This window comes from Bactrocera tryoni, unplaced genomic scaffold (genome assembly GCF_016617805.1).
Source record: "Bactrocera tryoni isolate S06 unplaced genomic scaffold, CSIRO_BtryS06_freeze2 scaffold_25, whole genome shotgun sequence".
Classification (NCBI taxonomy): Eukaryota; Metazoa; Arthropoda; class Insecta; order Diptera; family Tephritidae; genus Bactrocera; species Bactrocera tryoni.
The window spans coordinates 19,502,948-19,526,572 of NW_024395977.1; the positions used below are offsets into that span (position 1 = coordinate 19,502,948).

Here is a 23,625-nt window from a genome sequence, read left to right on the forward strand (position 1 = left end):
TGCGGAGGGGATGTTTCGCCTTCTCACTTTATGTCGCTTTCAAACGGATGTTCTTAGGCTACCCAGAGGATACTTGGTCAAAGACCGGAAGTCGGGAGCTGCTTGAGTCATATGTAAAATAATCGTTTCTGGCCACTCCCAAGCGAATGGCGATCAAAGAACTTTCCTCACTTGCGTGAACTTTTATACATGACTCCATCCTACGGTTAAGTACTGTAATTTACCATCAGTTTTAAGACCTGTCAAACACAGTGAAAAAATTCCTATTCCAAAATCACCAGAATCTTGGTGTCGATGAAGAACTAGAATCGACTAGCTCTTCAAGTGATGTTACAGAAACCTCAAAGGAAATGACATACGATCATTTATTTGATTTATCAGGATGTTCAACAATGCCGCATCTAATTTCACAGGCTGAACTTAATGACTTAGTTCGAGGTCTAAGCCTTTCAAAATCGCAGTACGAACTTTTAACATACAGACTAAAAGGTTGGAACCTTCTCCAAGTGATGTAAATATTACTTTTTACAGAAAAAAGCAGAAAGACCTTACAAATTTCTTTCTTCAAGAAGGGGATCTAGTATACTGTTCAGAAGTTAATCTTTTGTTTAACAGAAACAGGATCCAAGTGATTGGCGGCTATTCATTGATTATTTTAAAGCACATCCGTTATCTTGAGTATGGTTGAACAATATGTGGAGACCTAAAAGTAATAGCCCTTCTTCCTGGAATGCAACTAGGATATAAGAAAATTTTTTGCTTCCTTTGCGAATGGGACAGGCCTGCGAGAAACTATCATTATGTACAGGAAACAGTGGCCAGTACGTCAGCCACTCACTCCGGAACAAAAAAAGATTACCAGTGACCTCTAGTTAATCCCAAAAAGGTACGAGTATTACTACCACCTTTGCATATTAAATTGGGTTTAATGAAGAATTTTGTTAAGGCAATGGACAGAAATGGTAGAGGGTCCTTCTATCTGAAACAAAAATTTCCAAGGGTCATTGAAGCAAAAATTAAAGAGGGCATATTTGTGAGTCCGCAAATAAGAGAACTAATGAAAAATAAAACATTTGAGAAAATGCTCAATGAAACTGAAATACGAGCCTGGAGTTCTTTTAAAACCGTTGTTACAAATTTTCTTGGAAATGTGAAAGCTGACAAGTACAAAGATCTTGTGACTAAACTACTTACTGCCTATAAAAAAATGGGTTACATCATGTCCCTAAAATTCACTTTCTGGACTCCCATATGGATTTTATCCCCGAAAATTTAGGGGTGGTAAGTGACGAACATGAGGAACGGTTCCACCAAGACATTTCTGCTATGGAGAAACGGTACCAAGGCAAGTGGAGTGCCAGTTTGCTTGCCGATTACTGCTGGACATTGTAAAGGGATCCTCCAAAAACAAAATATCGCCAAAAAACATCGACAGTAATATTTTTAGGTACTCTTTGGTTAATAAAAAATGTATCTATCGCAATTATTTTTTTAAACAAAAATCCTCATACCAAAAAACTATAGGTGATAGAATAAATCTGTAGCTTTTTTCTGCATTTGTGGCTATTTTTACATAATAAACACTTCGCTCTGTTCATGTCACAAAACACAAGTGGATTTTTGTTTATGTTTGGCAGTGTAATACAGAACTCGCCTTGCACGGGTAGTGTTTTAATTTTAAGGAAAGAATACCAGCAGTCAAGTAAATGGAAATGATAAAGCATAAAAAAAACATAATTTTATTATAGCGCCTTTATTAGTTTCACCTGAACGTTTTTAACTTTTTTCTCTGACACGGCGGTATGTATTTGAGTGACACTGCGACAAAAGAATTGATTAAAATCAAAATTTAATAGGGAGTCAATATTTCAATGGGAATAAGTTCATTACGAATGTTGCCTTTTATATTTCGGGATTAGAGAACAAAAATAAATTGTAATAATAAGAAATCGCTTTATTGGTTTCCAAAATTTTCTTTATTAAAATCTATAAAACAAAAAACGTTGACTTATTATTTTATCTTTTATTTAAATAAATAAAAAGAAGTCGTTCGTCCACGTCAGTACTCATAAAATTAAAAGGTCAAGTGCTCAAAAATGTTTCAGTTGATGTTCGAGAGCTCGCATCGCAGTTGTTGGTTTTTCCTAATTTCTTTAAGGTAAACTGTCAAACAAATGATTGTGTACCACTCAGACAGAATTTACTGTACTGCGTTCTTCTAGTGCTATGGATGAGATATGTTGAGCTGTTCCAAAAAAATAGGCAACCCTTTGCTTGAAAGTGCTTCGTGCGGGAATAACTTTTGTTAGACTCGGCTCATCTTGAAACACTCATACAGTTGCTAGTTGCTGATCCCATTAATGTCTATTGTAGCATAGTTGTCTCTATCTCATGATACGTCACAAGACGATCTGTGATATTAGTTTGCGCACAGCAACAATAGTTTCCGGAACAAAAACTGATTTTGGACGACTTTCATGAAATCTCTCTTGGAGTGATCTGCGACCTTGATCAGATTCACCATACCATTGATAAAAAAAAGAGTCTTTTATGAAGCTTCATCGCCAAAAATTGAATTAAGTTCATCGATACACGGTTGGTAAGATAATCTACGTTGAAAGTTGTGAAAAATAATCGCTTGAAAATGTTTGTAGCGGTTCATATTTCTATTTGGACGAAACATACGGATTATATTGATCCCTGTCATTGCTCCCAATATTAATGAAAATATTAATACTCAAAGTGCAATAAAGTAGTTTTTCGTTCAAATTCAGGGGTGGTTAATGTTGCATATGAAAAATATTGCACCATTTCACACGCCCAGAAGATGGCTTTAATTAAAAAAGATAAATGGGTAAAAGTAAGTTATAAATTATGTATCGAGGAGGTGATTTAAATAGTTTGAAAAGTGAGCGTGACCACGCATTCTAATAAGCTTACTGTCCATATAACTACTACACTTTGAAAATGGATGAAATCGAATAGTAACCACACATCCCATAAAATGAAACAAGTATAGAAATTGGCATAACTATCCTTTAATATGTAAAATAACGCAATAACATTAAATGAACATATGATTTGAACTATAACCACATTATGATGCCAACATCCACAAAACAGTTTAATAATTACACACCTTTTGTGTAATTGTATTTCTTTTTACAATTTTGCATAAAAACGAATATTACATTCATTGCAAGGTTTTCATTTATTATAAATTTTTGTATAGGCCTTTGATTCCTACAAATCATATATTTTCGCAAATAATATTCGGCTGTAGGTCAAAAGTTATCTTACTTGTTAAGATAAATTATTTTGGTTTTAAAATTGCACATTATAAAATAATATTAATAATAAATATATAAAGTGTGATCATTAGTAATCAATGGAAATAACATTATATATGTACATATATGTATATGCATATAGTTTGTACAAAAAAAAAACAACCTTATATATAAATAATACAGCATACATCATCGCTATAAAAGAAAATTCAAACGTACCTAATATCATGTAAATCGAATGACAGATGTTAAGTTTACAGCCAATAAAAGAAATAGTGTGCAAAAAAACAAATGAATTCTAAGGTACCTAGTGTAAAGTTTTCGCCCGAACTCACATATTCTTTCTTACTTACTGTGATGCAATGTATGCGTATTGAATTTTAAGTAGATGTAAGCTTACCTGAGCTTGGGTAAATAATACTCTCCGTTTCCTCCGCTGTGTCAAAGGGAATTGTAATGGCTTTGAATCAGTTACATTACATGTGGCTAGGCTGCCCATATTGGCCATATGTCCCATTGAAGTAGTCGCTGACCCACCCATTAATCTGGTAACTGTAAAATGTAAATATATACTTAAATTACATTTTTTGGTATGAAAAAATTTAACTTAAATGATTAACTTATAGCAATAATTTACTATTAAACATTATTAAGTTGGATAAAAATAATATTGGCAGAGTAAGTAGTATGAAAATATTTTTGAATAAATAAAAAGTTAATACTTAGAAAACTCAACAATACAATAAACAACAACCTAATAACAAATATAGTTGTTCCAAACTCAAATTCAAACTCTTAGTTTCAATTAATTTTTTTCATTATAAAAAGTATTGAGTCAGAATGTTTCCGGGGTAACTCACAAATGGGATAAATCCAAGAAAAATATTTCTCTCCACATCAATTATAAACCAATAAAATTTAAACTTTTAATTTGCCTCCATGCATTTCGCCATTAAAGTTGGTTTAGTTGTCTTTATAATACATCAATAATTAACTCGAATATTATAAACCCATTAATCTCAAATAATGATTTTGTGATTTACTTTCGTACGGTGATACATACATATTATGGTGTGTCATTCTGGGGCAACCTTTTTTTTTTCAACTGAAAAACAGGCTTAAAACTTTCGAAAATGTGAAAAAGAAAGTCACTCAAAAGATGAGCTCTTAATATTAATATTAAGAGGTGCCTATTTTCTATTTTCTGTTTTCCATATAAATTACATGGAAAAAAATCTTTTTTTTTGTGGTGGTTATTGTGATTCATCATGTGAAAATGATTTTTTTTTCCATGTAATTTATATGGAAAACAGATAATTTAAAATAGGCACCTCTTAATATTAATATTAAGAGCTCATCTTTTGAGTGACTTTCTTTTTCACATTTTCGAAAGTTTTTAGCCTGTTTTTCAGTTGAAAAAAAAGGTTGCCTCAGAATGACACACCCTAATACATATGCATATGCAAACTGTTTAATTCCTCAATTTCTGGGGCTACCATGGAAATTAGCGAAATGAGAAATATTTTTGTTTTACAATTTTATCAATATATCAATTTTATCAATATAATCTAAGTATTATATTCTTTTACTTTATTTTAGGTTCCATTTACACGTCTGGTTGTCTAGTTCATATGTTTTTTCATCCCGGTCGAAATTTATTGCTTATGCGGTTTTGACTATTTTCGGTGATAAATAAATAAAATAAAGTAATTGGTGCTTCAGAATCGACGATTAACAGTTAGAAATCTTACTGACGTTGTTGAAATATCGGAATAAGCAATAAAAACCATTTTGAAAGATCATTGGGCCTGAGAAAAGTGAAAGCACGATTGGTTTCAAAATCACTAAATTTTTTCGAAAAACGCCGTCGCGTTAACGCCTGTGACACAGTTCTTACCGACTACCAGGATGTCATGAAAAATATTATTACGATAATTTTTGGATCTATGTTTACGACCCGTAAACACAAGATCAGTCGGCCGAATATCATGGCAAAGGAGAGCCAAAAACACTCGTCAACAGTTTTCTTGGATTATCGAGTATGGTGCACTCCGAATTCCTTCCGACTGGTCAAACCGTCAACAGGGAATACAATTTTCTCTTTGCGATGATGCACCGTCAATGTAGTATAGATTCATAGGGAGTTTTTTGCCAAATTTTCAACCAATATCGTGCCGCAACCACCGTTTTCGCCTGACTTAGCTCCGTTTGATTTCTGGCTATTCAGCAAACACACACGACCGCTTCGTGGAAAAGGTTTGGAGTCAATTGAAGGCATTTAACTTGAATCGCTATGCGCTTTGAAGGCTATTCCGGAAATTGACTTGAAAAACTGGAAAAAAAACGTTAGCACAAGTGTATTAGGGCAAAGCGGGATTATTTTGAGGGTAACAACATAGGTTCTGAAGAATAATTAAGCATTTTAAAATTATGAACAAAGTCTTACTATTTTTTGCTCATAGTAGAACATTAATTATATCTGGCATTAAATCGGTGATTTCACCACCGTCATTGTGCAGGACATATAAATGCTAAGTTATATCCGTGAAAAATAAGTTGAAAGCTTAAACTCGCACGAGTTTCGGTTAGTTTTTCAATTCGGTAGTAAGAAGTAGTAAAAAGATCTCAGGTAAGTAATTGTGTGACAAATAATTATTTTGTTGGATATTTGGAAAGGGCAAAATCCTTTTCGCATGGCCAAATTAATTTAGTACATCAAGATTAAAATTGAGGAACCTTTTTTGCCTTTCTCACAGCTGGCTACTCGATTAACGACAAACTCGATTAACAATCAGCTGTTAAACTTGCTTGTGCTCTTCGTTTTGTATTTTTTCTAATGATCAAAATTCGTTGATTGCTATTTTATCAATGAACATAGCAAATTTACAGCGTGGACAACAATCAGTAGCACTACAGCTACAATTCAATTTGTATTCAATTAAGAATTAATGTTGTAAAATAAGATTTCAATTTAAATTAGCGCTTTAATTGAGCAAAGGCCGGTTAATTCTTCAATTTATACCTGTGCGCAAAGACGGTAATCAACCATACCAGCGTACAAACAAAAAGAGGTATTGTATGTTTGCGAAAAAGTCCTTTCAGTAAAACCTTGGACTAAAGCTACTTTCAGACACATTTTTAACTGAAACTAACTTGGTTGTCACTATAGAAAAAATTAAAGCAGATTATTGAAATATAGATACATACATAGACTCTCTCATAAAAGTTTAATAAAACTCTGCCATTTAAACCTTCGGTTCCACTGAAACGTAGATATTATGTTTCACGCAAATTAAAACCTTTAACATTTTAAATAATAATTGTTAATGTTGTGCATCTACAAGTATAACATATTTAATTAAACGTTTGTAGAATTGCAATACACATCTTATGGTTATATTTAATTGATATAAAGATAACTTAATATTATTATTTCTTTATTATTTAAAAATCCTCAGTTTCTTTTCCCACGTGGCAGGCTGACGCCGGGACAAAAAATTAGCTTTTGTCAGATGAGAATATAAATTTTAAAATGTTAAATATTGCAAAGTTTTGGTGAATATTGTGAACAGTCAGACACGAAAACTTGATGTGGCTATCTTGCGATTACGGCCATCTGCAATACCAACATATCTTGGCTGCCAAAGAGTATATATGTGACACGTTTCATCACAATATCTCAGTTTTTACTCAAGTTCTCGTTTGCGTGAAGAGACAAACCCTCGGAACTCAACTCGTCGCATCATTCTGATCATTTATATATACGGTATATATAACTCCAGATCTATCTTAATTAGTTACGATACAAAAAACTGTTAGCTGAAAACAACTGCTTACTCTCTGTTGCAACAGTCAAGAGTATATTGAAAATTAATCGTTTTATTTTAACCAACCATATCAACTAATTCCTACCAACATAGTATGTACAAATATGTATAAATTGCTGTCTTCGATTCGACATTCCTCTGCTCGCTTCTTTTGTCAAACAAAAAAAAGAGAGTACAAGTATACGAATACTTCATTAAAGTGGCATAGCCATAGAAATTTTATGTATACATGTATTCTACATATACATATAACTCATAAAATGGCCGATAAATTTGGCATAAGATTTATTAGAAAAACGAAAGTCATTATATAGAGTATATGGAAGTTGAGTTAGTAATCACCCGATATTATCCGTTAACTATTATCACATGGACAAAGTCAGTCGGATATTCGATAATCCTGGATATGATTATAAAGGATCTAGGTCAAGTTTTCGCTCATATTTATCTATTTCTGGCACAAAGATACACTGTCATTATTAAAACACGCACTCCCAATTTCATTGAGATAACTTAAATATTGGCTGATATATCCAGCATAAAGTCACCTGGAGTTCGAAAACTTTATATTAAGCATATCGGGGATTAGGGAAGTATTGGCTCGATTCGACCAATTTTAAGCATACAGACAATTATCCCTGAATTTCAATTATAAATCTCACAAGTTTACCGATATTTTCGGCCCAAAAGTCAACTACAGATGTTGGGGTCCACATGTTCAGTACCTAGGGCCTTGAACAGTTTTAGTTGGATTTGTAAATTTTTTTGGTCAAAAGGTGTCTTACTTTAAGGGAAATATTACTTCAAAATTTTATTCCGTTATACTAATTCCTTTTGAATTTGTGTACTGGAATGCGAAAGAATCAAATGGAATTTTAAATTGTGTTATATTAGAAGTAGGCGTAGTTGTTGCCTATTTTCACACTGTAACATAGGGATGTTATAAAAATGATACGTACTAAATTTCATCGAAATCGGTTGGTCGTGTCCCGAGATATGGGATTTCACCGAAAAGTGGGCGCTGCTAGGCCCATTGTTCAATTTTCACACCAGCTCTCATAAAATCTACTCATACCATCGCAAAGGTAAAATTTAATGTATCTGGCATAATTAGGATTATGGAAGTGAGAGGAGTTATCTTCCGATTTCATATATTTTCACACTATCGGTATGAGTTCTTAAAGTATTCGAGCTTAGCAAATTTGGTAGTTGTAGCTTTCGTGGCTTAGGAGATATGTAGAGAATGGCCAACCCCATTTTTTAAATTTTTTTTGCTCAGGGATGCCCTTTTCTACTGCGATCTACTGTGCCAAATTACAATTTTATACCTAAATTTATTGCTTAGTTATGGCACTTTATATGTTTTCATTTAATGACGATTAATGGGCATGTCAGTGGTCCTAATAAGCCCATCTGCGAAGTCGAATTTTGTACCAAGGAACCTGCACACCAAGTTTCATCAAGATATCTCAATTTTTATTACAATTACAGTCTGCACGGACGGACGGACGGGCAGACAGACAGTCCTCCGGATTTTAACTTTTCTCGACATCCTGATCATTTATATACTACTGTGATCAAATTGAAATGTGAATTTTTAATTAATACTTCGCGTGTTTTTCGAATCGGTAATTTTTTTTCTGTAAGTTGGTAGTACTGCTAAATATCCTTTACGTAAAAACATTCATTAATATTTGAGATACGCGTCGTTTTGTGTCTGAATTTATTGAACAAAGAAGTGCGATAATGCACCTTCTCATACTGCATTGGTTATTCGTGATCATTTCGCCACATTTTCAACTAATATCGTGCCGCAACCACCGCATTCGCCTGATTTACCTTTGTGTAACTTCTGGCTATTCAGCAAATTGACATGATAACTCTGAGGACATCGTTTTGACTCAATTGAGGATATAAAAACTGAATCGAAGAAGACTCTGATGACCATCATTTCCGAAGATTTTTCCAAGTGCTATGATGACTGGAAAATTCGCTTAAGTGTATTGCAGCGGGGGGGATTACTTTGAAAGAAATGAAATGGACAAAATTCACCTTTCACAGTAGTATATATAAAACCTATGTATATCTATCTCGATTAGTTTTAGGTGATACGTACTAACGTTAGGTGAACAAAAATATAATACTCTGTGGCAACCGGTTGTAAGAGTATAATTACTGTGACAGTTATATTTAATGGTTGTCCTATTAATAACTAGACAATCCAATTTCTCCATATTCCAAAAATACTGCGTATGAAAATATTTACCAAAGTTATTTTTTCTATAATGTCGTAATATCGTATTTTGTTTAAAAGAGAAATGTCGATCGAGTCAGACAATACATTGTATAAAAAAAGTCCATTTTTCTGTCCCTAGGGACAGAATGCTTGAATTTAAAACTACACAAAGGATTTTGATGCTGTGAATTTTCCTGGTGCAAACCCCAAATTCAACAGTATTTTCCCCCAAAAAGCAATGATTTATTAACAACGAAATGCTTTATGATCCATTTTTTGTAAACTAACACAAGTTGCTTCACAAAAATGCTATATGTAACTAATAGTTATAATCTAACTAATAGAAATCATATATGTAGATGGTAGTAGTAAGTAGTACAATTATTATCTACAATATGTGTCAGCCACAGTAAAGCATGGACAGGTCCTCTAGTATAAGTATAAAAAAATATATTGTATTACATGTAGAGACATGTAAGTATTTTACTATTAAATTAAATTCAATCTTGGTTCTTTTCACAGTTTTGTTAATTTAAAATTCTTTGGACTGTAAGCATTAAACATTACATTGCATTAAAGGGCACAATTCAATTTTCAAGTATTGATAAGAGACAAATATTTGGTCAGAATGTCTTTAAATAGTTTCTATATTTTGTATAGTTTTTCAAGTGGCACCCAAAATTCCTACACAAAAAATCGCTTTTATATGATAAATAATCAGCCTAAACAAACAATGACTTAGCTGAATCCATCCAAACATTCTACTTTTTGCGTAGTCATCATGACAATGGAAACTGTTGGAAAATAACTATAGATAGAAAATATAGAAATATAAAATTAAAACAAGAAAAAAAACGGGAACTTATGCTGTACCGAAGCTATAATACCCTTCACTAGGTGCATTTTTTATATGATAGAAGGGTATAAAAAGATTTGTTTTTATACAAATACACTGGTTTTACTGGATTTGCTGTTTAAGGTTACAATGTATATATTTTGATGACATGAGAGACGGTTTGAGCAGCGCTGAACATTTTATTTATTTATTTATTTATAATAATTCATATAACAAAAAGAGTTTTATTATATAAATACATAAACGCAGCACTGGCTACGAGGCCTTCAGCCGTCTTGTAATTATAACTAGGTGAAAAATTCTATTTGCTAAGGGTTAGTAAAGATGTAAGTTGCTTAAATATATTTTAACAAATCGTTGGTTTTTAAGAATCTACATATATACAATCATCACGTTTTTTTCTGAAGGTTCACTTAGTAGTTTTATGAGATCAATGTTGCCAGAGTTATGGGCTGTTGGGTGAAGCATCGGACAGAGTGTGAGTAAGTGTTTGATAGAAGCGGTGTCATCGCAAAGGGGGCAAATGGATGGGCTTTTACCCGATAGTAAGTGGGCTTGTGTTATGATAGTGTGTCCAATCCTTAATCGAGTATATGTCTTCATTGCGCTAGTTGGAACTGTTGACGAGTAGATTATATGATTTCTGGCTGGGTTTATGACCGCGTAGTGATGTTTAAATGTTTTCCATTCGCTTGCGTTTTTTTGATGCCTTTTGTGCTTAATAAGGTTAAGAATGTCTTGCTTGGATGAGACGTAGTATGTTAAGGCAGGAGTCCTGGCTACATTTTTCGCAGCGAGGTCTGCAAAGTGGTTGCCTGTAAGACCAGCATGACCAGGGATCCACATTACTTGGATTTTCTGAGGGGCACCAATGACCGCGTCCCTGATAACTTCTATTATGGGATTGCGATTGGAAGGAGACGTTATTGCAGACATACACGATTTGCTGTCTGTACAGATGAGGAACTTTCCTTTAGTCTTTTTTGCGTAATTAACTGCATGAAGGATAGCAGATCCTTCAGCGGTAAATACAGAGCTCATTGAGGGAAGAAGCCAATTGCAAATAATTTCTCCTGTGGCAGTGACAACTGCTAACGAAGTGGAATCGATGGACTTGGAGCCATCCGTAAACAATAACTTCCAGCCATTATTTGTGTAATTAGATTCCAGTTCAGCAAAGGTTTGTTGAAAGCCTTCGTTTGGTGTGTTTTGCTTGGACAAAAACATAAGCTTATTCTGTAGTATTTTATCATTGATCAGACAGGGAGGATGTCGAGTGGTGAATTTGCGTGTTGCGTTACGTAAAATATTATTTTCTGCAGCGAAACTTAAACATCTCGAAATAGCCGATTGTATTCTTGGAATTTTTCTTTTTTTCGTGGCATGGGTGATAGTTGTATTTAGTAATGGGTTGGTGTTCTCAGCCGTTTTCGCAAGAATTTGAAGCGAAGAATCTATAATTTTATTTTGAATAGTTGGTAAACCAGACTCAGCAATTATCGTTTTTATTGGCGAGGTTGGAAAGGCCCGGAGACTTCGCGGTATTGCGCAATGGTATGGTAAGGTTGATACTGCTTTTGGAGCAATTGCCATAGATGGGGAGCCCATAATCTATTTTTGAAGTTAGCAAAGCTCTGACAACATTGACTAGTGTGTTCGGATGAATAAATGAATGCTTAGACGAGAGATATTTAACAATATTTAATCGTGACATTAACGAGTTTCTGACATATTTACAGTGAGCATTAAAATTATAATTAGAGTCAAAAATTAATCCCAGTATTTTCAGCTGTGTTTTACATTCGATGTTAGTTTGGTTGTGGGTTAGTGAAATACTGTTGCAATTTTGCTTCCTACATACATGAAGGATATGTGTTTTGTCTAAGGAAAGTAAAGCACCAGACTCCAGTGACCAAGTCTCAATTCTGGCGAGTATATTAGTAAATAAGGATTGAGCTAAATTAACGTCAGAGACTTTTGTGTAGATTAGGACATCGTCAGCATAGATCTGGTGCTCAACTCCTATGTAATTTTTTATCATCCTACTAATATCATCGAATGCAATGATAAAAAGGAGGGTTGAAAGAGGTGAGCCTTGCGGCGTACCATTAGAAAGCGGGAGTGTTGAAGAAAGAAAACCATTTACGTTGACTTTGAGTTTTCTGTTTGTGAGAAAGTTAGTAATAAAACGTATCATATTCTGGCCTATTTTCCATTTTCTAAGTTGTCGAATAATAATATGGCCTCCAATTTGAATAAGAATTTTATCTTGCCCCGGGGACTTACCCTTAACGGTAGATGCAACGAACTCGAATTCAGACAGTTAAATGCTGGTTTCTATTTGTTTAGCAGAAAAAGAAAGAGGGGAGACAGAGTAGGAAGTGTCGGACAGTGTGGTAGTTTTAGAGGTTTGAAACTGTGTGCTGAATGAAATATCTGAGCTTGTTTCAGAATAGTGGTTTGCAAATAACTCGGAAATATCAGATGGATTGGTTACCAAACCTGCTGGCCCCTTTACGCATTGAAGGGTTAGATTTCTAGGCACTCCAGAAAGTTTTTTTAAAGCGTTCCATATTAACTTAGGACTAGACGAAGGATTTATTTTGCTTGTGAAATCCTCAAAACATTTACGCTTGGCCTGTTTCGCGGAACGACGGAAAAGAGCATTGGCTTTCCTGAAAGATATTAAGTTGACTAGTGATCGAGCGCGTTTGTATTCATACCAAGCTGTCTGTTTTTTGCCCGCAATTCAGCGATTTCTTTATTCCACCAAGGAACACTCTTTGAACTTGCTGTTGGCTTTGTATGAGGAATGCTAACATTCGCTGCTGAACGGGTAATTTTTGTTAACCTCGCACTTTCTTGGTTAGGGTTGTCAGATATTGGGGTATTATTGCCATTTATCTCGCAATGTGTCTGAAACTTCTCCCAATCAGCGTAATCAGTTTTGAATACCTTATTTATTTTGTGGTTTTATTTGTTGAACCTAGGTGCAATTTTAGTACAATGGGGAAGTGATCGCTTCCATGCAGGTGATCGAGTATACTCCATTCGCACTCTGTGGCAAGTGTGTCGGTGCACATTGTAAGATCTACATGGGAAAAAGTGGAGTGAGTGGAAAAGTGTGTCGCGGATCCGTTATTCAAACATATTAAGTTAGAGGAAAGTAAAGCGTCTTCAATGCATTTGCCCCTCTTGTTGGCTATTGGAGAGCCCCATATTGGACTCAATGCATTAAAATCGCCAGCAAAATTAAAGGAGTAGAAGCTTGGTTGATTAATTGCAGGATGTCTGTACTGGTAAAATGTTCATCTGGGGCAATATAGGTGCAGATAATGGTGATTTTTTTAACTAAGATAAAATCGATCGACATAGTCAGCAAGTTGGATTGAATGGCATTAATTTTGTGTGGAATATGTCTTCTTATAAGAATCGCAATACCTCTTTTACCTGTGCTAATATGTGGAAGATTGTGAAACATGCCAATGTACTGCTTAGGAGTAAAAGCCGACAAGTTGAAAGAGATGTGAGTTTCATTTAAGAGTATAATAGCTGGGGCATGATCTTGTATTAATAATTGAAGCTCATTGTAATTATTAGTGTAGCCGTTTAAATTCCATTGCAATAATGGAATCATAAGATCTATGTAGGAAAAAAAAAAGAAAAAGGGAAACAGAAGAGAGCTAGAATATCAACTCGTATGAGCAGTCAGTTGAAGCTGAGTGTCACCAATTGAGTACTAGTTCAAAAGAGAGTAAAAGCTAAGCGTATTTATTCAGAGTCAATTTCTATTTGTTCAGTATGTTCAGTAGAGTATTGATTATCTTTGGAATTGCTTGTTGTTGGAAAGAGATTTTCGTGATTAGGTGGATTAGACTGCACGGTAGTGTTGGTAGTAGTGTTGTTGAAGTCAGTATATTTATTAAGCGAGTTTAAGAAGTTGTTTAAGTTAGAAATGAGAGAGGCTGTTGTTGGACTGAAAAGTTTGGGATTTAAGAAAGAGGCTTGCTGGGTACAGTTGTCGCTGATATTTTTAGCTGAATGTGAGACGTTGTTGTAGTCTGAACTAATCGATGCGGGCTTTTTGATGGAAATATGTTTGTTGTTGGCGTTTGATGAGTGATTTTTTCTAGTTAAAGAGTTTATTGATGAGTTGGGTGCAGTGGTGACCTCTGCGTTTTGTTTTGATGTACTAGGCAAGTCATTGTCGGCAATTCTATGAGTATTTTTAGATTTTGTGGAATTGTTGATGGCTGAAATTTTTGTTGGTGTGGTGGATATAGAGGATACCTCTTTTGTGAAGCACATGTGCTTCGTGCAAACTGCATTTTTCTAGTGTCTTTATTTTTAAAATTTCTTTGGTTTGCATATACTTTGGACACGTATAGTTAGAAGAACGATGCTCACCAGAACAATTCGCACACATAACTGATGAACGGATGCAGTCATTATCGTGTGGAAAAGGGAAATTGCAAATTTCGCATGTTGGGGAACCTTTACAATGTTTTTGCGTATGACCCAATTTTTGGCATGACCTGCAGCGCATTGGATTAGGCACGTACGGTAGCACAGAGGTCATCCTCCATGCGATGTTTATTTTGTTTGGAAGGGAATAACTGTTGAATGATATTAGCCAGTAGGCTTTATAACACCTTCAACTTTGCGAGTGAACTTATAAACCGCGGAAACTTCGTAAGAACTCAGTCCTTCTATTATTTCGCTTTCAGGCACATCGTTTAAAAACGGGGCATAAATAGTACCTTTGTTACAATTAAGATGTTGATGATAGCTAGCGCTAACAGCGCCAATGTTGAAAAGACATTTCGTTTTTATAAACTTTTCTGCTTCTTGCTTATTTTTCACTAGCAGTAATAGGCTGCCGTCGCGTAATTCACTAATTTTGTTTATATCTTTGCTCACGGTAAGTAAGGCATTGTAAACACGAAAACAAGAAACCTTCGAAAGGGGTGTAGAATTCTCGTCGGATTTAATCACAATATACTTTGGGTCATCACTTTTTATTGGCGGTAAGTCAGGAAAAGCATCTTGCAGAATTGCTTTATCTCGGAGCAAGGATCGCTAAATGCATCATAATTATTATTTATACATCCTTGCAAATGATGCTACAGAGCATTTGTTTACCTAACTAGTTGAGAGAGATATAGCAAGTTTTAATTTTTGTAAAAGTTCAGATACAGCATTGTCATTTAGTGTTCATGTTCCTTCTTACCATATGAAACGCTTTTAATCGAAACCCATAAAGTACCACAAATAAGCTCCACAATAAGATACAGAACTGTAATTTTTGAACAGTGGGCGTGGCCCCGCTCTTTAATAAACTTAATGTACATATCTTCTAAACCGCTAATGTTATAACTAGATGGGTGTAATCGCCCGATTAATCGAAAACCTCTAAAGTGCCCTAACTAAGTTCTCAATTATAAAACACTTATTTGGCACAGGGAATCTTAGTAGCAAGCAACCTGCGGGTAAAAACTTTGAAAAGTAATGTGCTCTACCGGCAGTCACTCCCATATAACGGTACTGTTCAAAACTACTAAAACCGCAATAAATCAATAACTTCATTAAATTATACCCCCGAGTTGGTATGAGAGGGATTTATGGAGGTCGCTATAAATATTGGTTGGCGGTCGTGGCACCGCCTACTTTTTGGTTAAATCACATTTCTCGAGACCCGATGAACCGATTTCGACTAAATTTAGTGCGTGGCATTATCTTTATATTCTCATGCCACAGTACAAAAATGGGCAAAATCGGACTACAACCACGCCTACTTTCCAAATAACATAGTTTGAAACTCCATTTGATTCCTTAACTTTCCAGAACACAAATCAAGAGTCATTAACATAACGAGATGAAATTTTTTACTAATAATTCCTATAAAATATGTCGCTTTATGACCAAAAATTGCCCAAATCCAACCGAAACTGCATACATACAAGTATAATTATTTTCGTTTTTCTGACAAACCTTATGCCTAATATGTCGGTTAGTGTATGAGTTCTACATAAGATATCTATAAACATACAAATTAATTGCTGTTCGTTAGTTTCGGTGAAACTCGAGAACGGCTGAATAGATTTGGCGTAGCTTTATGTAATTAATCAGAATTGGATATTGGTATAATAGTCATAAAGTTGTATATTTTGATACGGTTATTATATCAAGCATTCGAAAATTGACTAGTTATTCTAATAACGGGTGAAACTACGAAGAAGTAAAGAAAAGGGGATCTTACAGAAATTAGCTTACATTTCAATGTTCTTTTAATTATATCATATCAGACCTTGAAAATTAATTAAAAGAAGTTTTATTTTCAGAAGTCAAAATTATATTGTGCATATACATATGTAAGAATATAATTATATATACATATATATTTATAAATATAAATTATTTTGAGTTCTGAAAATAAAAATTCTTTTAATTAATTTCCAAAGTCTGATATGAAATGATTGAAATAAAATTGAAATGTTTCCGTTTATTTACTTTTTCGTATATACATATATACAAGTATATATATTCGTTAGCAAAATCTAGCAGCTCTCTCTGCTGTTTACGTTCTGAATTCTTGCTTTCCTCTGCTAGTTTTTTGAATTAATAAAAGCTTTTCCAGAAGAAAATTTGCTATCTGGTGATATATAAGAAACTTTAAATCATGTTTATCGATCTTCTACTTCTTCTTCTTCTTAATTGGCGTAGAAACCGCTTAAGCGATTATAGCCGAGTTAACAACAGCGCGCCAGTCGTTTCTTCTTTTCGCTACGTGGCGCCAATTGGATATTCCAAGCGAAGCCAGGTCCTTCTCCACTTGGTCCTTCCAACGGAGTGGAGGTCTTCCTCTTCCTCTGCTTCCCCCGGCGGGTACTGCGTCGAATACTTTCAGAGCTGGAGTGTTTTCGTCCATCCGGACAACATGACCTAGCCAGCGTAGCCGCTGTCTTTTAATTCGCTGAACTATGTCGATGTCGTCGTACTTATATCTCGTACAGCTCATCGTTCCATCGATTGCGGTATTCGCCGTGGCTAACGCGCAAAGGACCATAAATCTTTCGCAGAACTTTTCTCTCGAAAACTCGCAACGTCGACTCATCCGTTGTTGACATCGTCCAAGACTCTGCACCATACAGCAGGACGGGAATTATGAGTGACTTATAGAGTTTGGTTTTTGTTTGTCGAGAGAGGACTGTGCTTCTCAATTGCCTACTCAGTCCAAAGAAGCACCTGTTGGCAAGAGTTGTCCTGCGTTGGATTTCTAGGCTGACATTGTTGTTGGTGTTTACGCTGGTTCCAAGATAGACGAAATTATCTACGACTTCAAAGTTCTGAGTATTAACAGTGCCGTGAGTGCCAAGTCGCGAATGCGACGACTGTTTGTTTGATGACAGGAGATATTTCGTCTTGCGCTCGTTCGTTGCTAGACCCATTTTCTGTGCTTCCTTGTCCAGCCTGGAGAAAGCAGAACTAACGGCGCGGGTGTTGAGGCCGATGATATCAATATCATCGGCATACGCCAGTAGCTGTACACTCTTATAGAAGATGGTACCCTCTCTAATTATTTCTGCGGCTCGAACTATTTTCTCCAAAAGCAGGTTGAAAAAGTCGCACGATAGGAATCGCCTTGTCTGAAACCTCGTTTGGTATCGAACGGCTCGGAGAGGTCCTTCCCGATCCTGACGGAGCTTTTGGTGTTACTCAACGTCAGTTTTGCGGGGATACCAAATTCAGACATCGCGGCATAAAGGCAGCTCCTTTTCGTGCTGTCGAAAGCAGCTTTGAAATCGACAAAGGGGTGGTGTGTGTCGATTCTCCTTTCACGGGTCTTTTCCAAGATTTGGCGCATGGTGAATATCTGGTCGGTTGTTGATTTGCCAGGTCTAAAGCCACACTGATAAGGTCCAATCAGTTTGTTGACGGTGGGCATTAATCTTTCACACAATACGCTCGATTGAACCTTATATGCGATGTTGAGGAGGCTAATCCCACGGTAGTTGGCGCAGATTGTGGGGTCTCCTTTTTTATGGATTGGGCATAGCACACTTAAATTCCAATCGTTGGGCATGCTTTCGTCCGACCATATTTTACAAAGAAGCTGATGCATGCACCTTATCAGTTCTTCGCCGCCGTGTTTGAATAGCTCGGCCGGCAATCCGTCGGCCCCTGCCGCTTTGTTGTTCTTCAGGCGGGCAATTGCTATTCGAACTTCTTCATGGTCGGGTAATGGAACGTCTGCTCCATCGTCATCGATTGGGGAATCGGGTTCTCCTTCTCCTGGTGTTGTACGTTCACTGCCATTCAGCAGGCTGGAGAAGTGTTCCCTTCATAATTTAAGTATGCTCTGGGCATCAGTGACTAGATCACCTTTGGGGGTTCTACAAGAGTACGCTCCGGTCTTGAAACCTTCCGTAAGTCGCCGCATTTTTTCGTAGAATTTTCGAGCATTACCCCTGTCGGCCAGCTTATCAAGCTCTTCGTACTCACGCATTTCAGCCTCTTTCTTCTTCTGTCTACAAATGCGCCTTGCTTCCCTCTTCAACTCGGTATCTATCCCATCCCGCACGTGTAGTGGTCGATCGTAACGTTGCGAGGTAGGCAGCCTGTTTTCTCTCCGCTGCGACACGGCACTCCTCGTCGTACCAGCTGTTCTTTTGCACTTTCCGAAAACCAATGGTTTCGGTTGCAGCTGCACGTAAGGAGTTTGAAATTCCGTCCCACAGTTCCCTTATACCGAGTTGTTGACGAGTGCTCTCAGAGAGCAGGAGTGCAAGCCGAGTAGAAAATCGTTCGGCTGTCTGTTGTGATTGCAGCTTCTCGACGTCGAACCTTCCTTGTGTTTGGTGGAGCGCGTTTTTTGCTGCACAGAGGCGGGTGCGAATCTTAGCTGCAACAAGATAGTGGTCCGAGTCGATGTTAGGACCTTGGAGCGCACGCACATCTAAAACACTGGAGACGTGTCTTCCGTCTATCACAACATGATCGATCTGGTTGGTAGTTTTTCGAACCGGAGACAGCCAGGTAGCTTGATGAATCTTCTTATGCTGGAATCTAGTACTACAGATAACCATATTTCGGGCCCCGGCGAAGTCAATCAGCCTCAACCCATTAGGGGATGTTTCGTCGTGGAGGCCGAATTTACCGACCGTAGTGCCAAAGACACCTTCTTTGCCCACCCTGGCGTTAAAGTCGCCAAGCACGATTTTGACATCGTGGCGGGGGCAGCCTTCATAAGTGCGCTCCAAGCACTCATAAAAGGCATCTTTGGTCACATCGTCCTTTCCTTCCGTCGGGGCGTGGGCGCAGATCAGCGATATGTTGAAGAACCTCGCTTTGATGCGGATTGTGGCTAGACGTTCATTCACCGCAGTGAATGGATATATTTTTATATATCCTATAAGGATATATTTTTTTTTTTTATTTCTATTTGTATATATATTTTCGTCGTTATAGTCATCATCACTTACGGTAAAAGTACAAATGATATGATACATGAAAACTTCAAATTTGACGTTTGACATTATTCTAATGGTTATGACTTAATAGATCATGAACAATAAGATGACTTACTGGCAAATCTGGGATCATTCGTTGTAGATCCATACCAAGACGCAGAACTTCTCATATCAGAATAATGTCCTGCTAATGAAAGATTATCTGCTGGCCCGCAATAACTTTGGACTCCTGGACTGTGATATAGTGAACCCATCGCGTAGGGATTTGCCATTGTTGAAGATCCTAATGTATTAGGTGAAGTGATACTACTTTCGCTGGAATTTGTTCTAAAATAAATTAATTGTATTGTTATTTATGGTATAATATATAATACATTTGTTTAGAGTTTCTTTTAATACATGGTAAATGTTTTGTCAAATTTGTTAAAACGTAATGTACTTTACGTCAATTAAAAGGTTAAAAATTATTTATAAGAGCCGAGTTCGCTTATGTTATATAGACTAACATGGCTAAATCGACTAAGTTCATTACGTTAACCATTTATTGCTACACACATACATATGCATATGATTTTGCCCATTCTTATATTATAACAAGCCATATTTATACAGTAATTGAAGGAAAATATGTCGGACAGCCCAGACAGGAATACTAGGCGACTGGAGTTTTCTAACACCGGTAAGTTAAGAAAAAATATTTAAAATAGCTGAAGCAAATTCAGTATTAAATTTCTTAATTTATAGATAAAAAATCCGGCTCGAAATATGGTGAAACTGAGAATATGGTACTTACCGAAGAAGTTATTTCCTCACGAGGTGAGTGTGTTAATTAACATTTAAATTCTGTCCTTTTTTATTTGTAGTCGAAACGAAAGTGGCCCTCGAAAAATTCGACATTGTCATTGATGAAATGTATGTGAGCATGTTTTATTGATAATTATAAATGTATACTTTTGTGTAATGCATACATATTTACATATGTAAGTATTGAAGTACTTTTAAAAGCTGCCTCAGAGCAATTAGCAAATATGTATGGAATGACGAAGCAGCAAGGACAAATGCAGAAGATGGCCTGCAGGTTCACTAAGAACATGTTGTTCTTTTAATTGAAGCTCTTATTAATTTTGTTCACAGATCGATGCAATAAAAAACTTTGGACAATTTTAAAAAATATTAAAATTATTTTGGCCTTTAATATCACAACTTGTTGGCCTCCTATAAATATTTATTCATTCGACTGATCGATTGATTAAACAATTAATTGTAGTCGATGTAATTGCAATTTGAATGAACTTATTTTAATCTGCAAATATTATTAATTTCAAACTGATATAAATTTTATAATTTTTCTTTTACCTAGATGCAATAAGTTCAGTCTGTGGAAGAAGCTATAGTGCGAAAGCTGCAGTTACAACAAAATTAAAATAGACTCAGAAAAGAAATAATGTTTTAGAATAAGTTGAGTTTTTCTCAACAAGAAATAAATTAAAATAAAGTTAAAACTGAATATAACGGTCGCAATTATTATTATTTTATAGTTATAATTGGTAATTTCTCGTACATAAGGGCCCTTAGCATGGTAAGTACTCTGCTTATACTTGTAGATACCTAATATTGGGTACTATTTTACAAGTTCCTGGGTAAACGAGGTAGTAGCGATGGATCCTATACCGCCACTAATCCATATGGAGTAAAGTCAGCGGGTTGTTCGAAAATTCTTTTATTAATTATATAGGTGTTGGGTAAAGTTTTTAAGCGGATTTATTATTATTAGTAAACACGTTTTTTTTATTTGCATTGAGATAAATAGTTGACCCAAGTGTCTATAGTTGACTTTTGAACGAAAATATCGATGAATGTATGGAATATATATTTTAAATTCAGGTGATCCTTAGCTGACGATTGTAACTCAGTATCCCAAATATGGATTGAATCGGGTCAATACTTTCCTGAGCCCCTATATAATATTATAAACATTTTAAAAATTCCGGGTGACTTTATACCGCAAATGTTGGCCAATATGTGAGTTCTATAAATGAAAAGGAGAGCGCGTGTTTTACTCTTAACAATGTACCTTAGTGGATAAATTTCACAATTTGCGAACATCCGGCTGAAGTACTCCATATGATTGGTGATTGTATGTGAGATACCTTAGTGAAACGCAGGACACATTCTTTTTGAATGTGGCATGATAATATGTAGTTAATAGATAAAATCGGGTCGATACTCCCATGTACCATATATAATGATCTTCGTTTTTTCTAAAACGCCGAATAAGTCGGCCAACATAACATTACTTGGATTCTAATATTGAGGATTACACCCTTCCAGGTATTTCCCTGGCTTTAATTCCTGTAGTTGCAAGAGTATAAAAAGTTACTTTTCTAAACTAGATATGAAACATTTTAATTTTTTTGAACAACAAATTTTCATGCTGCTTTAGTTTTTTTTGCAGTTATATGTATGTAAATGTTTACGTTATGTTCGTACTCAATTTCAACACAGAAAAAAATTAAACAAACTCTTTCATTTAATGACTTTTTAGCACTATTATTATTTAGAACTCAGCTGTACGTAGCTTTAGTAAAACATATATTATTTAATGTCATATTTACCTAAAGGGTGACGGTGGACTGCAATTCAACTCCAGCTTCCGATATGAGTCCTCAATTGGACTTAAAATATCTGTTACGCTAAATGGCGTGGAATGCGTGCTGTTAAATATGACGCTAGGTTGTTGATTTGGCAAACTTTGCATATGATGAATATTAGAAAAATTATGCTGGTGGATCAACGTAGTTGCAGGTGTCGAATTGGGGAGTGGGGAAAGCCCCGAAGAAATAGTGTGCTTCAATAAATGTTGTTCCAGCTCATGTTGATGGGTTATTTCCCCTGAAGATAATATCTTTGAAGATGAGTTCATAACCAACTTGACGCCATGAATAACCCTGGGCACGTTGTCAATATGAACTATTTTGGTTTATTCTGCATTCAATTCTGATCAACTTGGTAAAGTCTTTATTAATGATTATTGCAAGCGCGATATACATAAAGTTTTATATATTTCGTAGTAAAGGCATTTTCTGAAAAATTAATAGTTCTGATTATGTTTGTATATATATTTTTTTATTATATATGTATATAACATAGCAATGTTAGGATCTAAATCAAATCTAAACAGAGTCAAGAAATATTGAGCTCATTTATTATGTGTGATATTTGGTCTCAGTTGTATTTTAATCTGTGATCAAACACTTTTTTCCTACAATAAATTTTTTTTGTGTTTGCAGACTATTTTTTCATTTCGACACAGAATCAAAATGTTTGAGTTATATAGCTTTACTCATTTGTGTATACTTGGAGAGGTATCTACCAACCAATTGGATTTCTTGAAGGGTATTTTCCAAAAAATTAAGTGAATAGTTTATAAAATATAAATTTTGTGGTTACTTATAAGGAAACGTTTTCACGCTTTTGTAGATTATCACGAAAAACACGGCAAAGCCGTTTTAATTTGCAAATCATTAGAGAATTACGAATTTCCTATAATATAATGATTTTAACTAATTTAGGATGAATTTAACGATTACTTTGAATTTCCTCCACGAAACAATTGTTGATTTGATGTTTCTTCGCAAAACCAGGTTTGCCATATTCGCATTTTATTGAAAAAAATTATTAAAAATTAGTACTAGACTTCTTTAGAGCTGCATACTAGCACAAGTAAATTTATCGCAGGAAAGTTTCTTGACCGTTTCTTAAGCGTTTTTTTATATGAAGTTTTTACATTTCTTGCGAGCTGGATACTAAGCTTTATAGTTTAAAACTCTTCAGTCAGTCAATGAAAGCAACTTCGTTCTTCAAGAGATCAATGCCACCATCGACCTTGAAGTAAGATGTATGGAAAGCCTTTTTGTGGATTTGTGGAATTCTGCGCGAACAGTGG

At 35.4% G+C, this 23,625-nt stretch overlaps 1 protein-coding gene across 4 annotated transcripts in view; it reads right to left on the bottom strand.

Annotated features, from left to right (window-relative positions):
* Nucleotides 1-23,625, bottom strand: part of LOC120780333 (homeobox protein Nkx-2.4) — a 113,511-nt gene that overhangs the window by 76,708 nt on the left and 13,178 nt on the right. For all 4 annotated transcript variants that reach the window (XM_040112629.1, XM_040112631.1, XM_040112628.1 and 1 more), the window contains 3 exons: nt 22,295-22,762; nt 19,795-20,006; nt 3,691-3,842 (listed from right to left, as the gene is read on the bottom strand). In XM_040112629.1, the coding sequence (XP_039968563.1) occupies nt 3,691-3,842; nt 19,795-20,006; nt 22,295-22,602 (672 nt within the window). In that variant the 5' untranslated portion in view covers nt 22,603-22,762. The remainder of the gene's footprint in view (nt 1-3,690; nt 3,843-19,794; nt 20,007-22,294; nt 22,763-23,625) is intronic.